The sequence below is a fragment of the Adiantum capillus-veneris genome, chromosome 1 (genome assembly GCF_014529385.1).
Source record: "Adiantum capillus-veneris isolate H3 chromosome 1, ASM1452938v2, whole genome shotgun sequence".
Taxonomy (NCBI): domain Eukaryota; kingdom Viridiplantae; phylum Streptophyta; class Polypodiopsida; order Polypodiales; family Pteridaceae; genus Adiantum; species Adiantum capillus-veneris.
In genome coordinates, this window is record NC_140931.1 from 188,759,648 (window position 1) to 188,780,967 (window position 21,320).

General features: G+C 42.8%; 1 protein-coding gene across 1 annotated transcript; it reads left to right on the forward strand.

Moving 5' to 3' along the window:
• The first annotated feature begins 17,617 nt into the window (after window positions 1-17,617).
• On the forward strand, window positions 17,618-20,506 carry LOC147466193 (uncharacterized). The gene is made up of 3 exons (XM_086513444.1): window positions 17,618-17,985; window positions 18,565-18,773; window positions 19,775-20,506. Exons 1-3 carry the CDS (start codon window positions 17,727-17,729, stop codon window positions 20,342-20,344), a joined length of 1,038 nt encoding a protein of 345 aa, XP_086369570.1. The 5' UTR covers window positions 17,618-17,726; the 3' UTR covers window positions 20,345-20,506.
• The last annotated feature ends 814 nt before the right edge of the window (window positions 20,507-21,320 follow it).

The window sequence follows — 21,320 nt, forward strand, 5'->3', positions numbered from 1 at the left end:
CTCTATCAGCAATAAAAGTGTAGTTTCCAAGTACTAGTGATAATGTTTTGGTTTGCAAATTTGAGGGCAATAAATTGTCTTAAGTGTGCAAAAATATTGAATTGAAAGTTTCACTATCTACTTTTGTACAGTTGGATCCACTGACATATTACTAGAGAGATCACATTTTTGGTTGAAAGCAAGTTTCTTTTGTCCTTACCATTTGGTTTTGAATAGCTTGTAAAGGGGAGCCTTTTTTTTTTTTGAAACTCCTCCTTGACACACCACAGGCTTGCTACTGTCAATTAACACTGCATAAAAGATAAATACTAATCTTTGAATAAAGCTTGAGAGAGAGGGACATATATGTGCAGAGATATAGCATAAGGGTGACATGTGTTCTTATACAAGGGCTAGAAGCTTCTAGAACATTGTAGAATTGGCAAAAAATTGATAACAAAGACATCGATATGGAAATCAAATGAAAGATCTTTTTGAGTAGAATACCTCATGCTCAAACATTTTCAAAGCAACACTTAATGCAAGTAAGCATGCATGTTTTATTGTGTATGTGCCCAAGATAGATTCCATTTGTTCCATACACTTATATCCATCTATATGTATCTTCCAATAAGGTAAGAAGATAAAGTCCTTCATGCTTTTCAAACATGTCAATGGCCATTCATACTCCCTACTTAGGGGTATAAGTATGTCTAATCAATCATGGTTCCGTAAACACAAGAGCACATGTCCGATTATGTTGTCTTTCAATCGGAAAGACAACATATATCATCTTTCCTTGATTCATGGGTTTACTATACAAAATTGGATGACATATGCTCTCCCCTTAAAATAAGGGAAATCATCCCTGATTACTCCTGTAGAGACAACATAAATATTTAGTAATCATGGTTTGCACTCATGCATGTAAATCATCTTGTCAATGCATAACTATAGAGTACGGCTAACACACACTATAAAACATACAGCAACACAAAAGTCTTAGGCTGGCCTCAGTCAGGATCCGACTCTCATATTCTATGACATGCCCCTTTTGATACAAAACAACCCCAATGCTACTCCCACATAGCTTTATAACTTTTTAGGTGTTTCAAGTTGGGTTTCATTTTGAGGGGACGAAACAAGTTTTCATGTTACTATGGTATGAACTTGTTTGATCTTATTTGGACCCGTTTGGGCATCGTTTGAACTTGTTTGGATCTAGTTGGTATATATTTGCAGTTGTTCGCAATTGTTTGGACTTGGAGCTAGCATGTAAGAGCATGCACATGACTTTGCGAGTAAGAGCATGTACATGACTTTGCAAGTAAGAGCATATACATGACCTGGAATCTCAGAAAAAATAGCTTCATAGTGCATTGGCGATAGGAGCATAAACCCAAGAATTTGTGCTAGCCAATCGATGATCTTTGCTAGATCCATGTACACCTTTAGATGAGGTGATGCGACCAAGAAAAGGAATCTCTTCCATTGAACACATAAAGTTAATCCGTTTAAAGTGGGTACCACAAGCTCTAGCTCAAGCATGTGCCTAAATCATGATTATTTCCTCTGCTCAAAGGCGAGTTTACGATCATGTTCCGATACAGGTTTACCATCAAATTCATATGCTCAAGTTGGGATTACCTCCAAGTCCAAACAAGTGTGAACAAGTGCAAATATATACCAACTAAATCCAACAAGTTTAATCAATATCAAACAAGTTCAAACGATACCCAAACTAGTCCAAACAAGTTCATACCATAGAAACATGAAAACCCGTTTCGTCCCCTCAAAATGAAACTCAACTTGAAACAACCTAAAACATTTCTAAATAAACACAAAACAAGGTTGTGAAACAGGTATTGAAAGGTTATGTGATAAATCTTAGGTTTCGTTTTACAATGTCATAATTGGCCACGTTTCTAGATAAATCAAGGCTCAATGTTCTCTTTGGGTATGTATATCAATACACTTCACTTAATGAAGGGAGCTATATGCACTATTATAGCATATGCAGCATGGCCCTTATAGACTTCTTCATACACTATTTCAAGTCCTTGATGGATATTACGAGTGACATAATTTTGTCATACATTGTATACTTCAAAATTGGAGGTTAAACAAATGGCTCATTCTTGACTTTGTTCTTATTTACGAGTAATTGCATTAAGTGAGGAATCTACAAGTAAACTGCTAACAAGCATATACTATATTTGTTCTTGATGATGTCTTTGTGGGGTTGTCACAACCTAGTATGGTCTTGTACATACATACCATGTAAGTACAATCCTTGAGCCCTCAATATGTTGTAGGACAAGCTCATTAGAAGTGGCAAGCCACATGGTGTGTGCAGATAAAGAAAAAAAATCGAGAGGAAGAGATTGTGCTTTAGTATAAAACCAAGTGAGTCGATTTTCAAATTGAAACACCTCATGGTGATGTAAATGGCAACGACAAACATGGTAGATTGGTTATTCCATTCCCTCTTGAATAGAAAGTCTTGAGTTCTAGACTTGATAAATAGATCTTTAAGGTTTCTTGGGAGTTCCTATGATAGATCTTTAAGGTCTCTTAGGAGTTCCGATTATAATAAACATTCACTTCTAATGTGTGTATGATGTATGCATGTGCACACATCGATTGACACTCATGTGTGTGTGTGTGTGTGTGTGTGTGTGTGTGTGTGTGTGTGTAATGGAATTTGCCTATTCAATTTGAGAGTAGCGGAATTTAATGAGAGTACTTTCAAGAAATAACTTTGTGAGCATAGCGGGTAGACATAATTGAAGATAGCAACATAATCATAGCAATTAGTTAACTTGGCATGAACAATACTTTTGCAAGAGAGAGAATTTAGAGAACATGACAACAGTTGAGGACTGGATTTATGTGGAGCCGGTCCCCCCTCCAATAGGCATTTGTATTATGATTTCTCCCATTAAGAGAGACTTGTTACAATACATTCTTTGTGTTCCTTGTGACCTAGGTGATGCAATGAAGATGGAAAGCTTCATGCATCACAATCATAGCATAACATGAACTTGAAGAAAGCTTTAATTGTCCCAAGCCTCAGTCCCAAGACCTCAAACACCTTCGAAGGTGGAGAGAGCTAGCAGGGAATGAGGGTAGGGAAGAGGAAGAAGAAACATTTCATAGGAGAAAGAACTAGTTCCTCACTTATCATACTCTTGTTGCTAGCATACATAATAGCATAGTAATGAAGAAGAAGGAGATGACAAGCTCAAGCATTGAAGCATGGCTCTTGGATGGATTTGCACTCCATAGCCAAGAGTGTTGGTGTAGGCTCTCAACCTCTACTTGCTTGGAGAAAGAGAGGGAGCTCTTGCACTTTGCATAGTACACAATGAGAGTGTTTGTGAGTGTGTGTGGGTGAGTATACCCCCTAAGTACTATTAGGAAATAAGACGTAGCTAAATAGATAATTGAGTAGATTACTTAATGGAGAGAGACAGATTTACATACACGAGATTATAGAGAGAGAGAGAGAGAGAGAGAGAGAGAGAGAGAGAGAGAGAGAGAGAGAGAGAGAGAGAGAGTACACACGATATACGTGGTTCACCCAATGTGGGCTACGTCCACGGGAAAGCAGCCACTCAATGGCTTTAGTACTTCAAAACAAGAAGTAGTTTACAAAGGGATTATACCCTTAATGGAGCTCCCGCCTTGCTTCACTCTCACCACCTCACACTCACCTTGTTGCATCAACTTCACACTATGAAATGTGTGTAGAAATGGCCTCCTTTTATAGGCCAAAAGGGCTGCCCTCTCTTATGAGAGACAGCCATGTGTAGCCGCCCTTGTGCGAATAAGTCCAAATCGGACCCTCCAATCCGCCCATGTGTGGCCGCCCTTGAGAAGACAAGTCCGCTTTTGAATTCAACCACCCGCCACTGACTTCCGACCACTGGCCACAGGCCATTGACTTCCGACCACCGACCATCGGCCATTGACTACCGGCCACCGGCCAACCGACCGGTTGTTTTCCGACCACTTTCCGACCGCCGTCCGGCCATAATATTCCGGCGAAGAAGAATATTCCGGCGGAAAGAAAAGTTTCGAGGGCCTCCGTCCCCGAGGCCTTTAAAGTTGCCAATGATTCTTGTCCGTGAAAATTTTGGTTTCCGGTGAGTGATTTTCCTTCACGCACGATGGCTTCTCCTCATAATGGGGGCCTTACAAATGTGCGCTTTTACCACAGAAAATTACAAGGGTAAATCAGGCTCCATACTTAACAATCTCCCACTTGGAGACTGATCTCCAAACCAAACCTGTGACTGCTTTCCATTCTGGCTTCTTATCCTTCAATGCCGATTGAAGATGAGCAAAAGCTCAACTTCCCCTTGTTGACTACCTTTGTAAATATGTCTGCAGGATTTTCACTTGTATGCACATTTCCTAGCTTTAGTTGTCCCTCTTCCAAAACAGTGCATATGAAGTGATATCTCACCTCAATGTGCTTTGTCCTTGAATGAAAGGCTGAGTTCTTCGCAAGATGGATAGCGCTTTGGCTATCACTGTACAAGACACAATTGTCTTGTTTGAATCCAAGCTCTTCTAAGAATCTGTAAAGCCACATAATTTCTTTGCTTGCCTCCGTCATTGCTACATACTCTGCTTCCGTGGTAGAAAGTGAAACCACTTTCTACAGCTTTGAAGCCCAGCTTACTGCTGTGCCTCCAACTGTGAACACATAGCCAGTAGTGCTCCTTCGAGTATCTTTGTCACCTGCCATATCTGCATCAGCATACCCTTCTAGAAAAATATCAGTTCCTTCAAAATACAAAGCATTTGTTGTTGTCCCTTTTAGATACCTAAGTATCCACTTCACAGCTTGCCAATGCTCTTTACCTGGGTTGTCCATGAACCTACTCACAACTCCCACTGCATGTGCAATGTCTGGCCTTGTCCAGACCATAGCATACATTAGAGAACCTACCGCTGCAGCATATGGAACTTTAGACATATAGGGTATCTCCTCTTGTGTCTTTGGACACATATCCTTCGTTAGTTTAAAATGACCAGCCAAAGGTGTAGAAACTGGTTTTGTATTTTGCATTGCAAACCTTTCTAGTACTTTCTTGATGTAATCTTCTTGAGATAGCTTTATTGTCTTCTTCGTCCTGTCCCTTGATATTTTCATACCAAGTATCCTCTTTGCAGCACCTAAATCTTTCATTGAAAAAGATTTGGACAGCTCCTCTTTTAGGTCTTTGATGTCCTGCATGTTAGCACTTGCAATCAACATGTCATCAACATACAACATTAGGATGATGAATTTCCCATCTCCCAAATTCTCCGTGTAAACGCAGTGATCCGAGTTGCATCTTGTGAATCCATGATCCAACATCCATCGATCAAAATTCAAGTACCATTGTCTTGATGCTTACTTTAAACCATACAAGCTCTTCTTTAATCTGCAAACCATTTTCTCCTTACCTTTTACTTCATACCCCTTTGGTTGAAGCATGTAGATTTCCTCCTCTAAGTCACCGTGAGGGAATACCGTATTTACATCCATTTGATCGAGATTTAGATCATGAGCAGCCACAAGGCTTAAGACAAGCCTAATTGAGTTCATTTTTACAACAGGAGAAAATATTTCATTGAAGTCAATACCTTTCTTTTGAGAAAAACCTTTTACCACAAGCCTAGACTTGTACCTTTTCTTCCCGCCTTCTTCTTCCTTTAGCTTGTACACCCATTTGTTTTGAAGTGCCCGCTTACCTTTAGGCAACTCAACCAACTCCCATGTTTGGTTGCGATGTAGTGAGTCCATCTCCACTTGCATGCTCTTCGTCCATTCTTCTTTGGATTCATGTTGCATAGCTTCTTCATATGATTCCGGCTCTCCAGAATCTGAGATCAAGAGATGGTTGAAGGAAGGAACAAACCTTTCTGGAGGTCTACTTGCTCTTGTAGATCTTCGGGGAATAGGTTGAGGCTCCTCATTTGGTTGACGTTGTTGCACGTTGTCACCGTTTGCAGTCCTTGAGTCTTCACCGTCCTCAAGCTCCATGTACTCATCACCTGTTTCTTTTGTTTGTTTTCTTTCCAAGTAATCTTTGTACATATTTTGTTCGTTAAAAATTACATCCCTACCCCTTAGGATTTTACCGTCTTCAGGATTCCATAGGCGATACCCAAAGTCTCCTTCTCCATAGCCAATGAAGAAACACTTTTTGGACTTTGCATCTAACTTTGATCTTAGGCTTCTATCTATGTGCATGAAAGCCTCACACCCAAACACTTTGAGAAATGCATAATTCACCGGTTTACCTGTCCATGCCTCTTCTGGAACTCCCCCATCCAATGCCGTTGAGGGTGACCGATTGATTAAGTACACAGACGTACTTACAGCTTCCGCCCAAAGCTCAAGTGGTAGGCCTGCATGTAGCCGCATGCTTCGTGCTCGTTCCATGATTGTTCTGTTCATCCTTTCCGAAATCCCATTTTGTTGAGGTGTCCTTGGGGTTGTCCTTTGCCTCCGAATGCCATTGCTAGCACAAAAGCTTTCAAAAGCTTGGCTGCAATATTCGACTCCATTGTTGGATCTGAGGCATTTAACCTTGGTACCTGTTTCATTCTCCACAAAGGCTTTCCACCTTTGAAATATGGAAAATACATCGGATTTATTCTTCATGACATAAACCCATGTTTTTCTAGTCGCATCGTCTATGAATGTTACATAGTACAATGAGCCACCAAGTGATGGTGTATTTGCAGGACCCCAAACATCAGAATGAACCAACTCAAGTCTTTTATTTTTTCTTTCATTTTCTGATTTTTGAAATTTTACCCTCTTTTGTTTACCATAAACACAATCTTCACAGAACTCTAAGTCCACTTCTTTCAAACCTGGTAGAAGCTTCTTTGTTTGAAGGATTTGCATTCCTTTGGCACTCATATGCCCAAGTCGGTAGTGCCACACCGCACTGTCAACTTCTGTAGTTGCTGCACAAGCTGAAGGTTGCGTGCTAACAGTACACAAGTAAAGTGTACCGACTTTTTCACCCTTGGCAACCACCAAAGATCCCTTTGAGATCTTCCACCGTTTGTTTCCGAATGCAATGTTGTGACCTTCATCGTCCAATTGTCCTGTAGAGATCAAATTTTTGCGAAGAGAAGGAACATGCCTAACATCTTTAAGCTTCCATTCATTTCCGTTAGCAGTTTTGACAGAAACTGTACCTTTGCCGACAATCTCACAAGCTTCATCATCTCCCAAGTATACATACCCAAAATTACCTTTGGTGTAGTCTTGGAAATGTTGCTTGTGTGGTGTCGCATGGAATGAAGCCCCGGAATCTACTATCCCAATTGGCCTCCGATGTTGGCTTGTTGTTTTGAGACTCTGTCTCCTTCTTCTTCTTGGACCAGCAATCCTTCTTGATGTGGCCCTTCTTGCCGCAGTTCCAACATTCAAGAACTGACTTTGTGCGTGACTTGCTCCGCCTTGAGCGATCACGACCCTTTTGGTTTTTGAACCTCTCCTTAAGCCTTCCTCTTGTTTCCACTGATAGTGCAGCACTTGATGATTCTCCTGTGCTTCTCCTTCGCATTTCCTTGCTTAGGAGAACACCCACAACATCATCAAACTTAAGAGTATTTGTGCCAGAGATAGAATTACTTACAGCCATCACAAGGCTGTCCCAACTATCCGGTAGAGATGATAGTATAAGGAGAGCTCGCACTTCGTCATCGAAATTGATTTTCACTAATCGAAGTTGACTTATGTTTGTGTTAAAGTCATTTAGGTATTCTGCAACTGAACCATTCTCTGCCATCTTTAGATTGAACAAGCGCGTCATAAGAAATACCTTATTAGATGCCGATGGTTTCTCGTAGAAGTCGTCAAGTGACTTCATCAAGTCCTCCGTGGTCTTCATCTCCGAAACATTGAAGGCCACCGTTGACGCCAAGCTTAACCGGATTGTTCCCAGTGCCTTTCGATCAAGGACAATCCATGCTTCATCTGCCATTGTTGCGGGCTTCTTCGCAAGACCGCCTAGTAGCAAATAGAGGTCCTTCTGGTAGAGATAGTCTTCAATCTGCATCTTCCAATGTTGGTAGTTTTTGCCGTTGAACTTCTCAATCTTGAGCTTCCCTTCCTCCGCCATAACTCCCACTCAATTCAAGGAATCCTTTCCTTGAGATAATTTAGCTACGAGCAAACCTTGCTCTGATACCAGTTGTTAGGAAATAAGACGTAGCTAAATAGATAATTGAGTAGATTACTTAATGGAGAGAGACAGATTTACATACACGAGATTATAGAGTAGAGAGAGAGAGAGAGAGAGAGAGAGAGAGAGAGAGAGAGAGAGAGAGAGAGAGTACACACGATATACGTGGTTCACCCAATGTGGGCTACGTCCACGGGAAAGCAGCCACTCAATGGCTTTAGTACTTCAAAACAAGAAGTAGTTTACAAAGGGATTATACCCTTAATGGAGCTCCCGCCTTGCTTCACTCTCACCACCTCACACTCACCTTGTTGCATCAACTTCACACTATGAAATGTGTGTAGAAATGGCCTCCTTTTATAGGCCAAAAGGGCTGCCCTCTCTTATGAGAGACAGCCATGTGTAGCCGCCCTTGTGCGAATAAGTCCAAATCGGACCCTCCAATCCGTCCATGTGTGGCCGCCCTTGAGAAGACAAGTCCGCTTTTGAATTCGGCCACCGGCCACCGGCCATTGAATTCGGCCACCGGCCACCGATCATTGACTTCCGACCACCGGCCATCGGCCATTGACTACCGGCCACCGGCCAACAGACCGGTTGTTTTCCGACCACTTTCCGGCCGCCGTCCGGCCATAATATTCCGGCGGGAAAAAAAAAATTTCGAGGGCCTCCGCCCCCGAGGCCTTTAAAGTTGCCAATGATTCTTGTCCGTGAAAATTTTGGTTTCCGGTGAGTGATTTTCCTTCACGCACGATGGCTTCTCCTCATAATGGGGGCCTTACAAATGTGCGCTTTTACCACAGAAAATTACAAGGGTAAATCAGGCTCCATACTTAACAAGCACCCCCCTAGCTTGCTTGGGTCGACCCCCCCTTGTAGCTCATGCTTGAAGCTCATTGGACCCCTCCAAGCCTAGCCAATCACAAGCAGGAGCCATTACAAGCAACAGGGATAGCCTTGGGACAAGTGTCCCCCTTTCCCCTTTGAGAGAGAGGACCTGATAAATGCAAAATCAATTAATTAAATATCCTTTATTATCATTGGACCCCTTGGGTGGCCAACCAATAGGTTTCAGGCACACCATGAGGGCAACATGAGGAGGAACTTGACAAGTGTCCTTGCTGCCTCTTCAAGCCGGGGCTTCCCTTGTGTGTGTGTGTGTGTGTGTGTGTGTTCTCTCTCATCCCCCCCCCCTTGTAGACTCGCCCCCCTCCTTGTAGGGATCTTTTTGACTTTGGATGAGCAATCCCCTTAGTCATCAAGCATGACTAAGCACTTGAAGTAGGGGGTGTTCCCACAAGCATCTCAGGCAAGCTTCTCAAGGCACTTCAAGCACCTTAATCATGCACCAAGTCAAGCACCTCAAGCATGGAGCCAGTCAAGCACCTCAAGCATGACAAGCACCTCAAGCACGACAAGCACCTCGAGTTTGGGCCTGGTTCCCTCAGCCCTAGCTTACCTAAGGTCAAAGGACTTTTACACACATTATTGGAGGTCTTCAATGAAGCTAACCCTAAGGTCTTATGCTCCATTGGTTAGCCTTGCTCTTGATAGACCATCTCCCATTTGGGCCCCTTTTCTATTGGCCCCGTGTTGAGATAGATCTATAAGCACATATCTATATCTTAACACTTGTTCCCGTTTATTCTCCCACATTAAGTGATCAATTTAATATGAGAAAATTATTTGGGTTGGTTAGATATTAGATTTTATGACATTACCTCTCTCTTGAAATCATAGTCGTCCTCGACTATGAGGTAGAAGAGATAAATCCTTAGTCATTAGTCAATCGTACTTAGCGGGTAGAGGATCCCTTTTTTACCCTACGACATCTTTCCAAGATGGATGACTAATCCATTTGGTGCTTGGGAGACATAGCTTCCGCAAGCATGTCTGCTCTTTAGTCCATTTCATTCTCCCAAAGTAGAGTGACAAATTCTACTTGGTGTTTGAGAGACGTCGTCATCACAAACATGATTCTAAGCATGCATACTAGTTAAATTTGTGCACAATTAAAAAGAGGACTAGTTTTATAAGACAAAAACATGAGTCATTTAAAAGAAATTTGTACATTTGCTTACTCTAATGTAGCATTGTAAGCATTGACAAGGTTCATACTATCCTTAAGTTGTACTCCTTGCATCCATCTAGCATCTTCAAAAGGATAATTTTTGAACTTAATAAGATACCGTCGGATTATCTTACCATGTCATAGTACCTTGTCTTCATGCCGAAGGACAGCTTCGGGTTGTAGCACCTCTTCTTGGTCTTCAACTTCGGGAGGGTCTTCAATAATTGGTTCAGTTGGTGGCTCTCCTTTGTAGGGATTAAGTAGGCTTACATGAAAGGCATTGTGTATAAGCCAATGGTTGGGCAACTTGAGTTGATAAGCCGTCTCATTGATGGGCTTCAAGATTTGGAAAGGAACATAGTATCTTTTTGCTAGTTTAGCATAATACTTTTGATGGCCCGTAGGATTTTTGCCCGTCGTTTTCCTTAATCGAGCCTTAGGAAACTTGAGTAAGACCCAATCATTTTCTTTGAACATTAAGGCTCTTTTGTGCTTATCAGTAGCAGCTTTTTTCCTTTGTTGAGAGATGGCTATAGCCTCCCTAATCTTTTGAAAAGATTCTTGTAGGTCACGGCTATACTCATCGGCGGCGAAGATCTTCCCATGTACTTTGAGTAGCAAGGGACTTTTAGGTCTTCCCTCTATGATCTCGAAAGGTGCTTTCCCCGTAGAAGTATGGACAGTATTATTGTAGGCATACTCTACTAGAGGTAAATACTTTTCCCATTGTGGGCGTTGATCTACTTCTGTAACATAAGTCTTGAGTAGATCGAGTATCGTAAGATTGGCTATCTCACTTTGGCCATCCGTTTGTGGGTGATAGGCCGAAGAGAAATTCAATCTTGTTCCTAGATTTTCAAAGAGACCTTTCCAGAAATTACTGGTCATTGTAGGATCTCTATCTGACACGATGGATGTGGGTAATCCATGGTGCTTGAAAATCTGAGATATGAAGAGAGTTGCCATTTGATGTGCCTTAATAGTCTTTTTGACAGGAATAAAATGTGCTTGCTTGCTAAACCTGTCGACTATTGTCCATATTCCTGTATTCCCATGGATAGACTTGGGTAATCCAAAGATGAAATCCATGGATATACTCTCCCATGGTGAATTTGGAATAGGCAATGGCTGGAGTAATCCAAGTTGCTTCCCTCTATCATACTTGGTCTTTGGGCATACTACACATTTTGAAACATACTCTTGTATGTCCACTTTCATGGTAGGCCAATAGAAATATGTCTCTACTCCTCGGAGAGTAGGTTGAATACCTCTATGCCCTGCATATGGAGGAGCATGGGATTCATACATAACCTTCTCACGAAGGGAATGGGTAACACATAGCCTATTGCCGTGGAGAAGATAACCATCCTGCAAGGTGAATGGTTCCTCTTTCTTCCCCAAAGCAAGGGCTGACATTATGTCTCTAAAGTCAGGGTCAGTAGCATACTCATCTATCATAGAGGATAGATCATTGTGAGTAGCTATAGACACCGCATTAACTTTTGGTCGTCGTGAAAGTGCATCGGCAACTTGATTGTGCTTACCAGCTATGTGAGCAATATGGAAATTAAATTGCGAAAGAAAATTTGCCCACCTCATTTGTTTGTCGGAAAGCTTGGTTTGCGTCATGAAATACTTGAGACTTTGGTAGTCGGTTCGTAGGATAAATGGAGTCCCCAATAGGTAGTGCTTCCATGTGTCTAGGGCATGTAGAACAGCTAAAAGCTCTTTCTCATAAATGCCCAAGACTCGTTCATCACTATTGAGCCTTCGGCTCTCATATGCTATGGCATGTCCTTCTTGAAGCAAAACCGCTCCAAGGCAATCACCACAAGCATCACATTGGACCTCAAATGGCTTTGAGAGATCCGGAAGCACGAGGACTGGTTGGGAAGTAAGCTTCTCTTTGAGTTTTTCAAAAACATTTTGCTCCTTAGCAGTCCATACAAACTTAACGTTCTTCTTTGTTAAGTCATGTAGTGGTCCTGCTACTTGAGAGAATTTTGCTATGAAGCGTCTATAGTATGCACACATACCAATAAAGATTCTTAGCTCATGTAGATTCCTTGGGTTAGGCCATGATTTTATTACCTCTAACTTTGATGGATCCATACGAATACCATCGTGAGAGATAATATGACCTAGATATTGAATCTCTTGAAGGAAGAATTCACTTTTCTTTTGGTTGAGAAAAAGTTTGTTTTCCCTCAAGGCTTGAAAAATCACTTGGAGATGTTGCTTATGTTCCTCCAAAGACTTGGAGTAGATGATGATATCATCAAAGAACTCTCCAGTGAATTTACGATATGGTCTAAAAATTTTCTCCATGAGACGATTGAAAGTAGCTGGTGCATTAGTCAAGCCAAAAGGCATGACTAGATATTCATAAAGACCAAACGTTGTGCGAAACGCGGTCTTTAAGATATCTTCATCCACTATCCTTATTTGATGATAGCCACTCTTAAGGTCAATCCTACTGAAGTAGGTAGAGCCTTGTAGCTTATCAAACAGATGTTCTACCCAAGGTACGAGAAATCTGTTTTTGATAGTGATATGGTTTAGTGCTCGATAGTCCACACACATACGGTATGTACCATCTTTCTTTTGCACTAAAAGGACTGGAGAACAAAAGGGAGAGGAACTAGGCCTCACCATCCCTTTGTCTACCAATTCCTGTACTTGCCTCATAATCTCCTCTTGTTGAGCTTGTGAGACTCGATAAGGAGGTTTGTTAGGCTGTGAGCTTCCTGGAAGGAGCTCAATACGATGGTCATTATCCCCTCGTTTTGGAGGTAGGTCCATAGGGATATCATCGATGAACACATCTTGGAATCCTTTTAGAAAAGTAGACAAGTCTAACTCTTCTTGATTCCTATCATTTTCATTTGATGAAACATTATTAGCTTTTAGAGACTCTTTGACATAAATCATGTACGCCGAAACTGAGCTCTTCATTGATTTATCAAAAGAAAGAGGATTTACAAGTGGAATAGTGCGACCACGCTCACTAGCATCTATATACATGTTCTTTCCCCTGTAGGTGAAGTAAATTCTCCTTTCAGGGAACTTCATGTTGGCAGCCATGCGATCAAACCATGGTGCCCCTAGGATAACATCCTGATGTTGGAGAGGAGAGATGAAGAAGTCTTCTTTGTCGACATAGCTTTGGACATGAAGCCTCAACTTCCCAATCAAGGGAGTAATGGAGGCTTGTTGTCCCTTGAAAGCTGCATCAGCTGTTACTATATCTCCCATCTCAAAAGCTTGAATGCCCAACTTGGTGGCCAACTCTATTGATATGAAGTTGAGAGTAGAGCCTGGGTCAAACAAGATGAAGGCATCATGCTCTATTACCTTTCCCCACGCATAGGAAAGTGATGATCCTTTGCAATGAGCATCCTCTTTTGGAGCTTCGATGGTGGAAGCCCTAGGAGTCTCATTGCGAGTATTCTTTTTGGGGCAAGAACGATAGCCATGTTCTTGCTCCCCACACTTGAAACACTTATGGTCCTTGCGAAAAGCTTCAAGCTCTTCAGGAGAGAGTTTGTTTTTACCTTTGTAAACTCCCTTCTCCTTGGACCGATTGTTGTTGTTGTTATTGTTGTTGTTGGAAGTGCCTTGGGAATTATTTTGAGCATTGGATTTCCCCTTTGCATCATTTTTATCTTTGTTTTCCATGGGCTTGACATTACGTCTAGCCCCTTGATGGAAATTGATGCGTGAAGCAACCATGGTATGGTGGATTACTTCGGTAATAGTACCGGGCCGTTGAGAGTTGATGTATTCGGCCATCTCTTCAAGTAATCCCGCACAGAATTGCTGTCTTTGCTCGGCAAAGTCTATCTTTTGAAAGACAGTAGCTTTGAGATGTAAATCCCAAAACTTGTCTACATACTTGTTGATAGACTCATGAGAGAGAAGCTTCAAGCCGCGCCATTCGTTAAGAACTTTATCTTTAGTATCACTTGGAAGAAATTGCTTCATGATGGAAACTCGTAGAGTTTTCCATGTCTTTGGGGCTTCTCCATTGCCACGAAGGCTAGCCCACCATTGACGAACTAATTTTTGGAAGTGCATAGCTACATGGCGTAGCTTGGAGGACTCTGTGAAGCCCTCGTCCCCAAAGGCCGCATCAAATTGCTGGATGAAGGCCAACACTTTGTCGGTAGCACCAAAGGTGCCATCATAGGTGAGAAAAGAGATACTCTTTCCTCCCTCCTTGAATTTCTTTAGCTTTTGTGACCTTCGCCATGCAGGAAATGATTTGCGATGTCCTCCCCTCTTGTATTCTCTAGGAGAATAGCCATAACTTTCATCGGAAGAGGAGGAAGGTGAAGAAGAAGGAGAAGAGGGTGACCTCTTCCTAGCCCTTTTCTTCCTTTGTTTCCTCTCTTGCCTTTTAGAGTGATGAGGAGAAGGACTATGGGTTGCTCTTTTCCTCTTGGGAGGAGTAGGCGATCGTCTAGACCGCCGTTTTCGTGGAGCCACATCTTTAGAAGAACTTAGACTGTCATTGCTTTCTTTCTCTTTGGATTCCTCCTCTCGAATGGGAGAGAGTCTTCTTTTGGAGGTCTCTTCAAGAGGCCTCCTAAGCTCTCTCTCCTCTGGGAGAGGAAGGGAAATTCCATAAGCACGAAGTTGTTGAGTAACTTCGGCTTGCAAAGCAGGGTTGCCCATAGCTTGTTGCAACCTAGTGACGAGATAATTCACAAACATGGGAGCATCATCATTAGCACCTTCATGTGCAAAATCAAAGCTATCAATGTTCATTCTACTCTCTTGATTATTGTCAGCCATGTTAACAAAATTTATGTTTATACTTAGTGTATGCTTTGGCAATACAAAACCTTAGTTGCCACTCCTCTTAGCCTTTGAAAATCGGCTCTTAAGTATCCACACCCACGGCTCAAAGTGGTTAATTATAGAGAGTAGAGGAGTAGGTCTAACATAGCAGAGTTGCCAAGGGCTAGCTCCTTTCGGACTTCTTATGGCTCAATAATGGTAAAGCCGTAGGCAAGTCTAAAATGACTCCATTATTAAGTCCAAAGCTCCCGAGGTGTGCACCATCCCCCACATAGTGGGCTTAACAAAACCGATATTAGATCCCAGTTCCACTTACTCTATTATAATTAACAACATCAACCATTTATAGGCTACTTAAGGACCTCTCTTCTTAAGCAAGAAAAGAGAAACCAAATGCTCTGATACCAATGTAATGGAATTTGCCTATTCAATTTGAGAGTAGCGGAATTTAATGAGAGTACTTTCAAGAAATGATTTTGTGAGCATAGCGGGTTGACATAATTGAAGATAGCAACATAATCATAGCAATTAGTTAACTTGGCATAGACAATACTTTTGCAAGAGAGAGAATTTAGAGAACATGACAACAGTTGAGGACCGGATTTATGTGGAGCCGGTCCCCCCTCCAATAGGCATTTGTATTATGATTCCTCCCATAAAGAGAGACTTGTTACAATACATTCTTTGTGTTCCTTGTGACCTAGGTGAAGCAATGAAGATGGAAAGCTTCATGCATCACCATCATAGCATAACCTAAACTTGAAGAAAGCTTTAACTATACCAAGCCTCAGTCCCAAGACCTCAAACACCTTCGAAGGTGGAGAGAGCTAGCAGGGAATGAGGGTAGGGAAGAGGAAGAAGAAACATTTCATACGAGAAAGAGCTAGTTCCTCACTTATCATAACTCTTGTGCTAGCATACATAATAGCATAGTAATGAAGAAGAAATAGATGGCAAGCTCAAGCATTGAAGCATGGCTCTTGGATGGATTTGCACTCCATAGCCAAGAGTGTTAGTGTAGGCTCTCAACCTCTACTTGCTTGGAGAAAGAGAGGGAGCTCTTGCACTTTGCATAGTACACAATGAGAGTGTTTGTGAGTGTGTGTGGGTGAGTATACCCCCTAAGCACCCCCCTAGCTTGCTTAGGTCGACCCCCCCTTGTAGCTCATGCTTGAAGCTCATTGGACCCCTCCAGGCCTAGCCAATCACAAGCAGGAGCCATTACAAGCAACAGGGATAGCCTTGGGAAAAGTGTCCCCCTTTCCCCTTTGAGAGAGAGGACCTGATAAATGCAAAATCAATTAATTAAATATCCTTTATTATCATTGGACCCCTTGGGTGGCCAACCAATAGGTTTCAGGCACACCATGAGGGCAACATGAGGAGGAACTTGACAAGTGTCCTTGCTGCCTCTTCAAGCCGGGGCTTCCCTTGTGTGTGTGTGTGTGTGTGTGTGTGTGTGTGTGTGTGTTCTCTCTCATCCCCCCCCCTTGTAGGCTCGCCCCCCTCCTTGTAGGGATCTTTTTGACTTTGGATGGGCAAGCCCCTTAGTCATCAAGCATGACTAAGCACTTGAAGTAGGGGTGTTCCCACAAGCATCTCAAGGCACTTGAAACACCTTAATCATGCACCAAGTCAAGCACCTCAAGCATGGAGCCAGTCAAGCACCTCAAGCATCTTAATCAAGCACCTCAAGCACGACAAGCACCTCGAGTTTGGGCCTGGTTCCCACCTCAAGCTCAGCCCTAGCTTACCTAAGGTCAAAGGACTTTTACACACATTATTGGAGGTCTTCAATGAAGCTAACCCTAAGGTTTTATGCTCCATTGGTTAGCCTTGCTCTTGATAGACCATCTCCCATTTGGGCCCCTTTTCTATTGGCCCCGTGTTGAGATAGATTTATAAGCACATATCTATATCTTAACACTTGTTCCCGTTTATTCTCCCACATTAAGTGATCAATTTAATATGAGAAAATCATTTGGGTTGGTTAGATATTAGATTTTATGACTCTGTGTGTGTGTGTGTGTGTGTGTGTGTGAGAGAGAGAGAGAGAGAGAGAGAGAGAGAGAGAGAGAGAGAGAGAGAGAGAGAGAGAGAGAGAGAGAGAGAGAGAGAGAGAGATATAAACTTTTTACCACCCAAATGTGGTAGATTGGCTATTCCATTTCCCTCCTGAGTAACAGAACTTAAGTTCCCTCTTGAATAACAAAACTTGAGTTCAAAATGCGAAGCGTAGATCCTTGATGTATCTTGGGATTGTCCTTCTGATGTTAAACTGCTCATTCAAAGCTTAGTGAGTGAAGTTGGAGAGTCGACCATTTTCACTTGCCCTTAGGCAAGAAGAAGAAGAGAAGTTTTATTACCATGATTGTGTAATAAAACTTTATTGTCGTAGGAACAACCCCGAGACTTGGAAAACTTTCAAGAGGGTGGTTCTCCCTAGAGTCCGGATGCGTTTGAGAGCACCTCTGTGTGACACGGCCTTTAATTCAACAAGGACATCAAGGCCCAGGCAACGTGGCAAGTTGATGAGGTGTCTGGTGTGGAAGCAGCCCCCAAGAGCATGGGAACCAATGACTTCCCTATACTAAAATTGAACGCTTTGCAGAGATCGCCATAGCCACGGCCCACACCATACGACGGCCTCACGAGTCACTACTACTTCCATGGCCGCTTGTAGGAAATGCTCGCATTGTGGAGGCAATGGCCACAACTCCAGGACTTGCCCAGAGAGAGGAGGCGTGAAGCTCTTCGGGGTGCGTATATCCAGCGCCTGTGGATCCTCCTTGCGCAAGAGTGCCAGCACAGGCAATCTCATCGAAACCACCGCCTCCCCCTCCCCCTCCCTCTCCCCCTTCTCTGCTGCAAGGCAAGATGGTTATGCTTCCGAAGACCTTCCCCACACCTCACGTCAGAGAAAGAAAGGTATGCCCTTCCCATCTTCCGTTTCTTCTCTTTGAAAGGTTTCTTTGCCTTTACAGAATGACCAAGTTTGTGAGCTTGTGTGCTTCTGGGGCAGTGCAATGCCCCTTGTAACTCTGCACCTGAAAGATGGTGGTCTTGTTCTGGACGGAAGCTGCACAGTTTTGTGTATTTTCTTGAGGTGGGGGGAGAGCTCTCAAGAGCTCTGGTGTGATTCTCTCTCGTCTTCATTGTTTTCAAGCCAGCCTATGCAGCTGCTTTTACAATGTACATGAATGCTTGCTCATGGATATTCCCCACAAAAGAACACGGTGCTTCTAACAACGATAATCATTGCTCAACATTAGCCCTCACAAAGGAGGCATTGGGAGTGCAAACAATGTTGGATTCTGTCGATCATGACGCTTTGCACCTGCATGGCTGATACGCCTTTGTGTTGAATGATCTCAATTGCAAACATAGCATGGTGAAGAGTGGGTCTAGTGGCGCTTGTTTTCTTGATTTTCAAGTATGGTTTTGCAAGGCACAGAATTTTTTTCCATGTAAAGATTATGGGTTTTGTTGAGTGTGTGCTTTGAACAGGAGTACCTTGGAGTGAGGAGGAACACAAGCTGTTCTTGCACGCACTTCATAAACTTGGAAAGGGTGATTGGAGGGGAATCTCCAAACACTTTGTGAAGACAAGGACCCCCACACAAGTAGCAAGCCATGCTCAAAAGTATTTTTTGAGACAGAGCAATCTAAACAAGAGAAGGCGGCGCTCTAGCTTGTTTGATATGGCTCCTGATGTGGTGAGAGCTCTGTTTTTATGGTTTCGCTTTTGAATCGTTGAAGTTTTCTGCACTAGCATGAAATAGTAATGTGTCTGTTTGGAGCATTTGCATTTATGATTAGACATAACCAGGAATTCACTTGCACAGGCAGCAGACAGTCTGTGGCTAAGTATTCGACTCTTAAGGGGTAGGGAAAGGTCTTTTACTGACCTTTCCCCGTAAAAAGTGCGACCCCATGGCGACCGGCGGGGAGCCGGGAGCCATGGCGGGAGCAGTTTTTACGAGGGAAAGGTCAGTAAAAGACCTTTCCCGGCCGTCAAGGTCTAGGGGAGGGGGGCCAAGCACTGACTCTGACGATGAGCATGTGCAGTCCTGCAGCGCAAGTACAGGCAGCCATTTTTCCGCATGCTGAGGTGTCATAAAATGATTGCCAATCATTGCCATGAGTGATTACGCGTGCTGATTTGTCTCACATCTGACGGCCCATGCTGAAATTACTGTCAGTAATGGACAGTAGATGAGTGGCCGAGATCCCCTGCCCCACGACCCTGGACCTTGACGGATGTAGCATCCTTAAGAGTCTGCCACATGGCAAGGAAGGTGACCTGCTGGACCAGTTAGCAGGTCACCTTTCCACACTTGGATTTTTTTCCAAATGTTGCCATGCACGAATGCCTGAAATGCTCAGTCAACAATGTGCTCATTCTGAGAAAAGGTTGAGCAACTCAATAGGCTGGATACGAACATGCATGCGCTTGTAGAGAGGTGAGAGCATCAGCTGCTCAATCATTTAAAGTGATTAAACTCGGGGTGGGGGGGGGCTGATTTCTTTTGTAATGTAACTGGTTGCCAATCACAGGATCAGAGAATTCGATATGTATCCACAGCAGAATGCAAGTTGTTTCTTGGGTTAATGTGGACAAAATTGCTGCTAATTAAATTTTTGGAGGCAGGAAGGGAACCACCTGTGTATTTTTGTTTGATGTTGCTCACCTATTGACCTTGTATATGCACTGCAGGTCGAGGACAATGCAGTGCCGGAAACTAACCTACCTCTTGAATCGGAGCCTATGAAAGGCATCAATTCAACTAGGGAGGCGTCATTGGCAGATGAAGCGGACACACCGTCCACCTCCATGACAGTGCGAGTCAGTAGCGATGCTAACCATGATCTTCTAAGGAAACCTGGCATGCCTTCTGTTGAATTTAGACAGCCTTTACATTCCTCAGCTTATCTGCAGTTTCCAGACTGGAGATATCCGCTCTCTTTGGATCCTGCCTTGTTTTTCCATTACACGTGGCCTGGGATGCAGGAGTTTCCCAAATTCTCCCAGCTTCCAAATAGAGAATCCAAGGTTGTGAGGCCAACACCACTGACTCCCACAATTAGGGGAGAGAAGAGTGCATCATGGGAGTTGTCGAAGCCCAGTAATGGCAACGCCTGGGCTATAAGTGAGCATACCGTTCTCGCTCCTGAGTCATCAAGGGGAGAGTCAAGCCGATCTGCATTCCACGTGTTAAGAACTGTAAATAACAATGAGGGGGTGAACAATCAAAGCAGCTTGTGCAATGCCATCATTATCGTCTGAACTGAATCCGTGCTTCATGCTATTTGTGAATTATTGTAAATATACGGCATGCTTGTATTCATTTAGCTCTGGGAAAAGCAGCATGAGTAATAAGCCATGTACATAGTTGTGTATATAGTGTGGGCATCATCAATATTGGCCAGGGGGGCTTATATTTGTTTCTTTTTGTGTCTTTTGTTGTGTTCATTCTTGTAGGATCAGGAGGATCTTTAAATGACTTTTCAGGGTAAGTTGTTTAACTTTAGCAAGCATCATGAGCCGCGTGACACCTATGTTTTGAATGTAGCAAAGGTAACTGTGCGTGAGGCATGTGGTGTGAGTGTGCTTGTAGAAGTGAATCAGGACTATTTTGTGCACACCTATGCACCAGAGTTTGTTATTTCTGCCTATTACAAGCATTCTTTTAAAAATAGTTGGGAATTACTTGCAATGCAATGTGCCAATGACCATCTTACTTGCTTGGCCCGAAATGGTTTCACCTTGTCATTGTGACTCGGAAGTCCGTTTGTCCATTAGCGCTTTTCTTTCTACTTTGTAGAAGGTATCTCAATTCAGGTAATGTGGAGAAAATGAAGACCGAATTCAGGGACTATATAAAAGGTTTTCAGGAGAAAATTAAAGTCATGATGTTGTCCAGTAAGCCATATCAAATCTTTGCAGCAAAAGAAACAAAGGAGGAGAACTTGTTTGTGCAAAGGCAATATAATGAAGTGAAACAGTAGTATGAGCAATTGCAGAAGCAATTGAACTTGTTTGTGCAAAGGCAATATGATGAAGTGAAACAACAGTATGAGCAATTGTAGAAGCAGTTGGACCAGTAGAAACATCATCAATCTGAACATTTGCATGCTTAGGGTGATATTGTAATGTTAAGTAAAACTGAAACTAAAGTACATGTACAGTCAACTGAAGATGCGGTTACAATTAAAGTTGTACATGAAGAGATAGATGATGCAGGTGGACAACAATAGCGTAA

Bases quoted from the DNA above. Each gene is read 5' to 3' on its own strand.
- LOC147466193 (XM_086513444.1), top strand. From the start codon at position 17,727: ATGGCCGCTTGTAGGAAATGCTCGCATTGTGGAGGCAATGGCCACAAC. The intron at 17,986-18,564 runs GTATGCCCTTCC...TGCTTTGAACAG, and splicing joins CTCACGTCAGAGAAAGAAAG to GAGTACCTTGGAGTGAGGAG. The intron at 18,774-19,774 runs GTGAGAGCTCTG...TATGCACTGCAG, and splicing joins TTGATATGGCTCCTGATGTG to GTCGAGGACAATGCAGTGCC.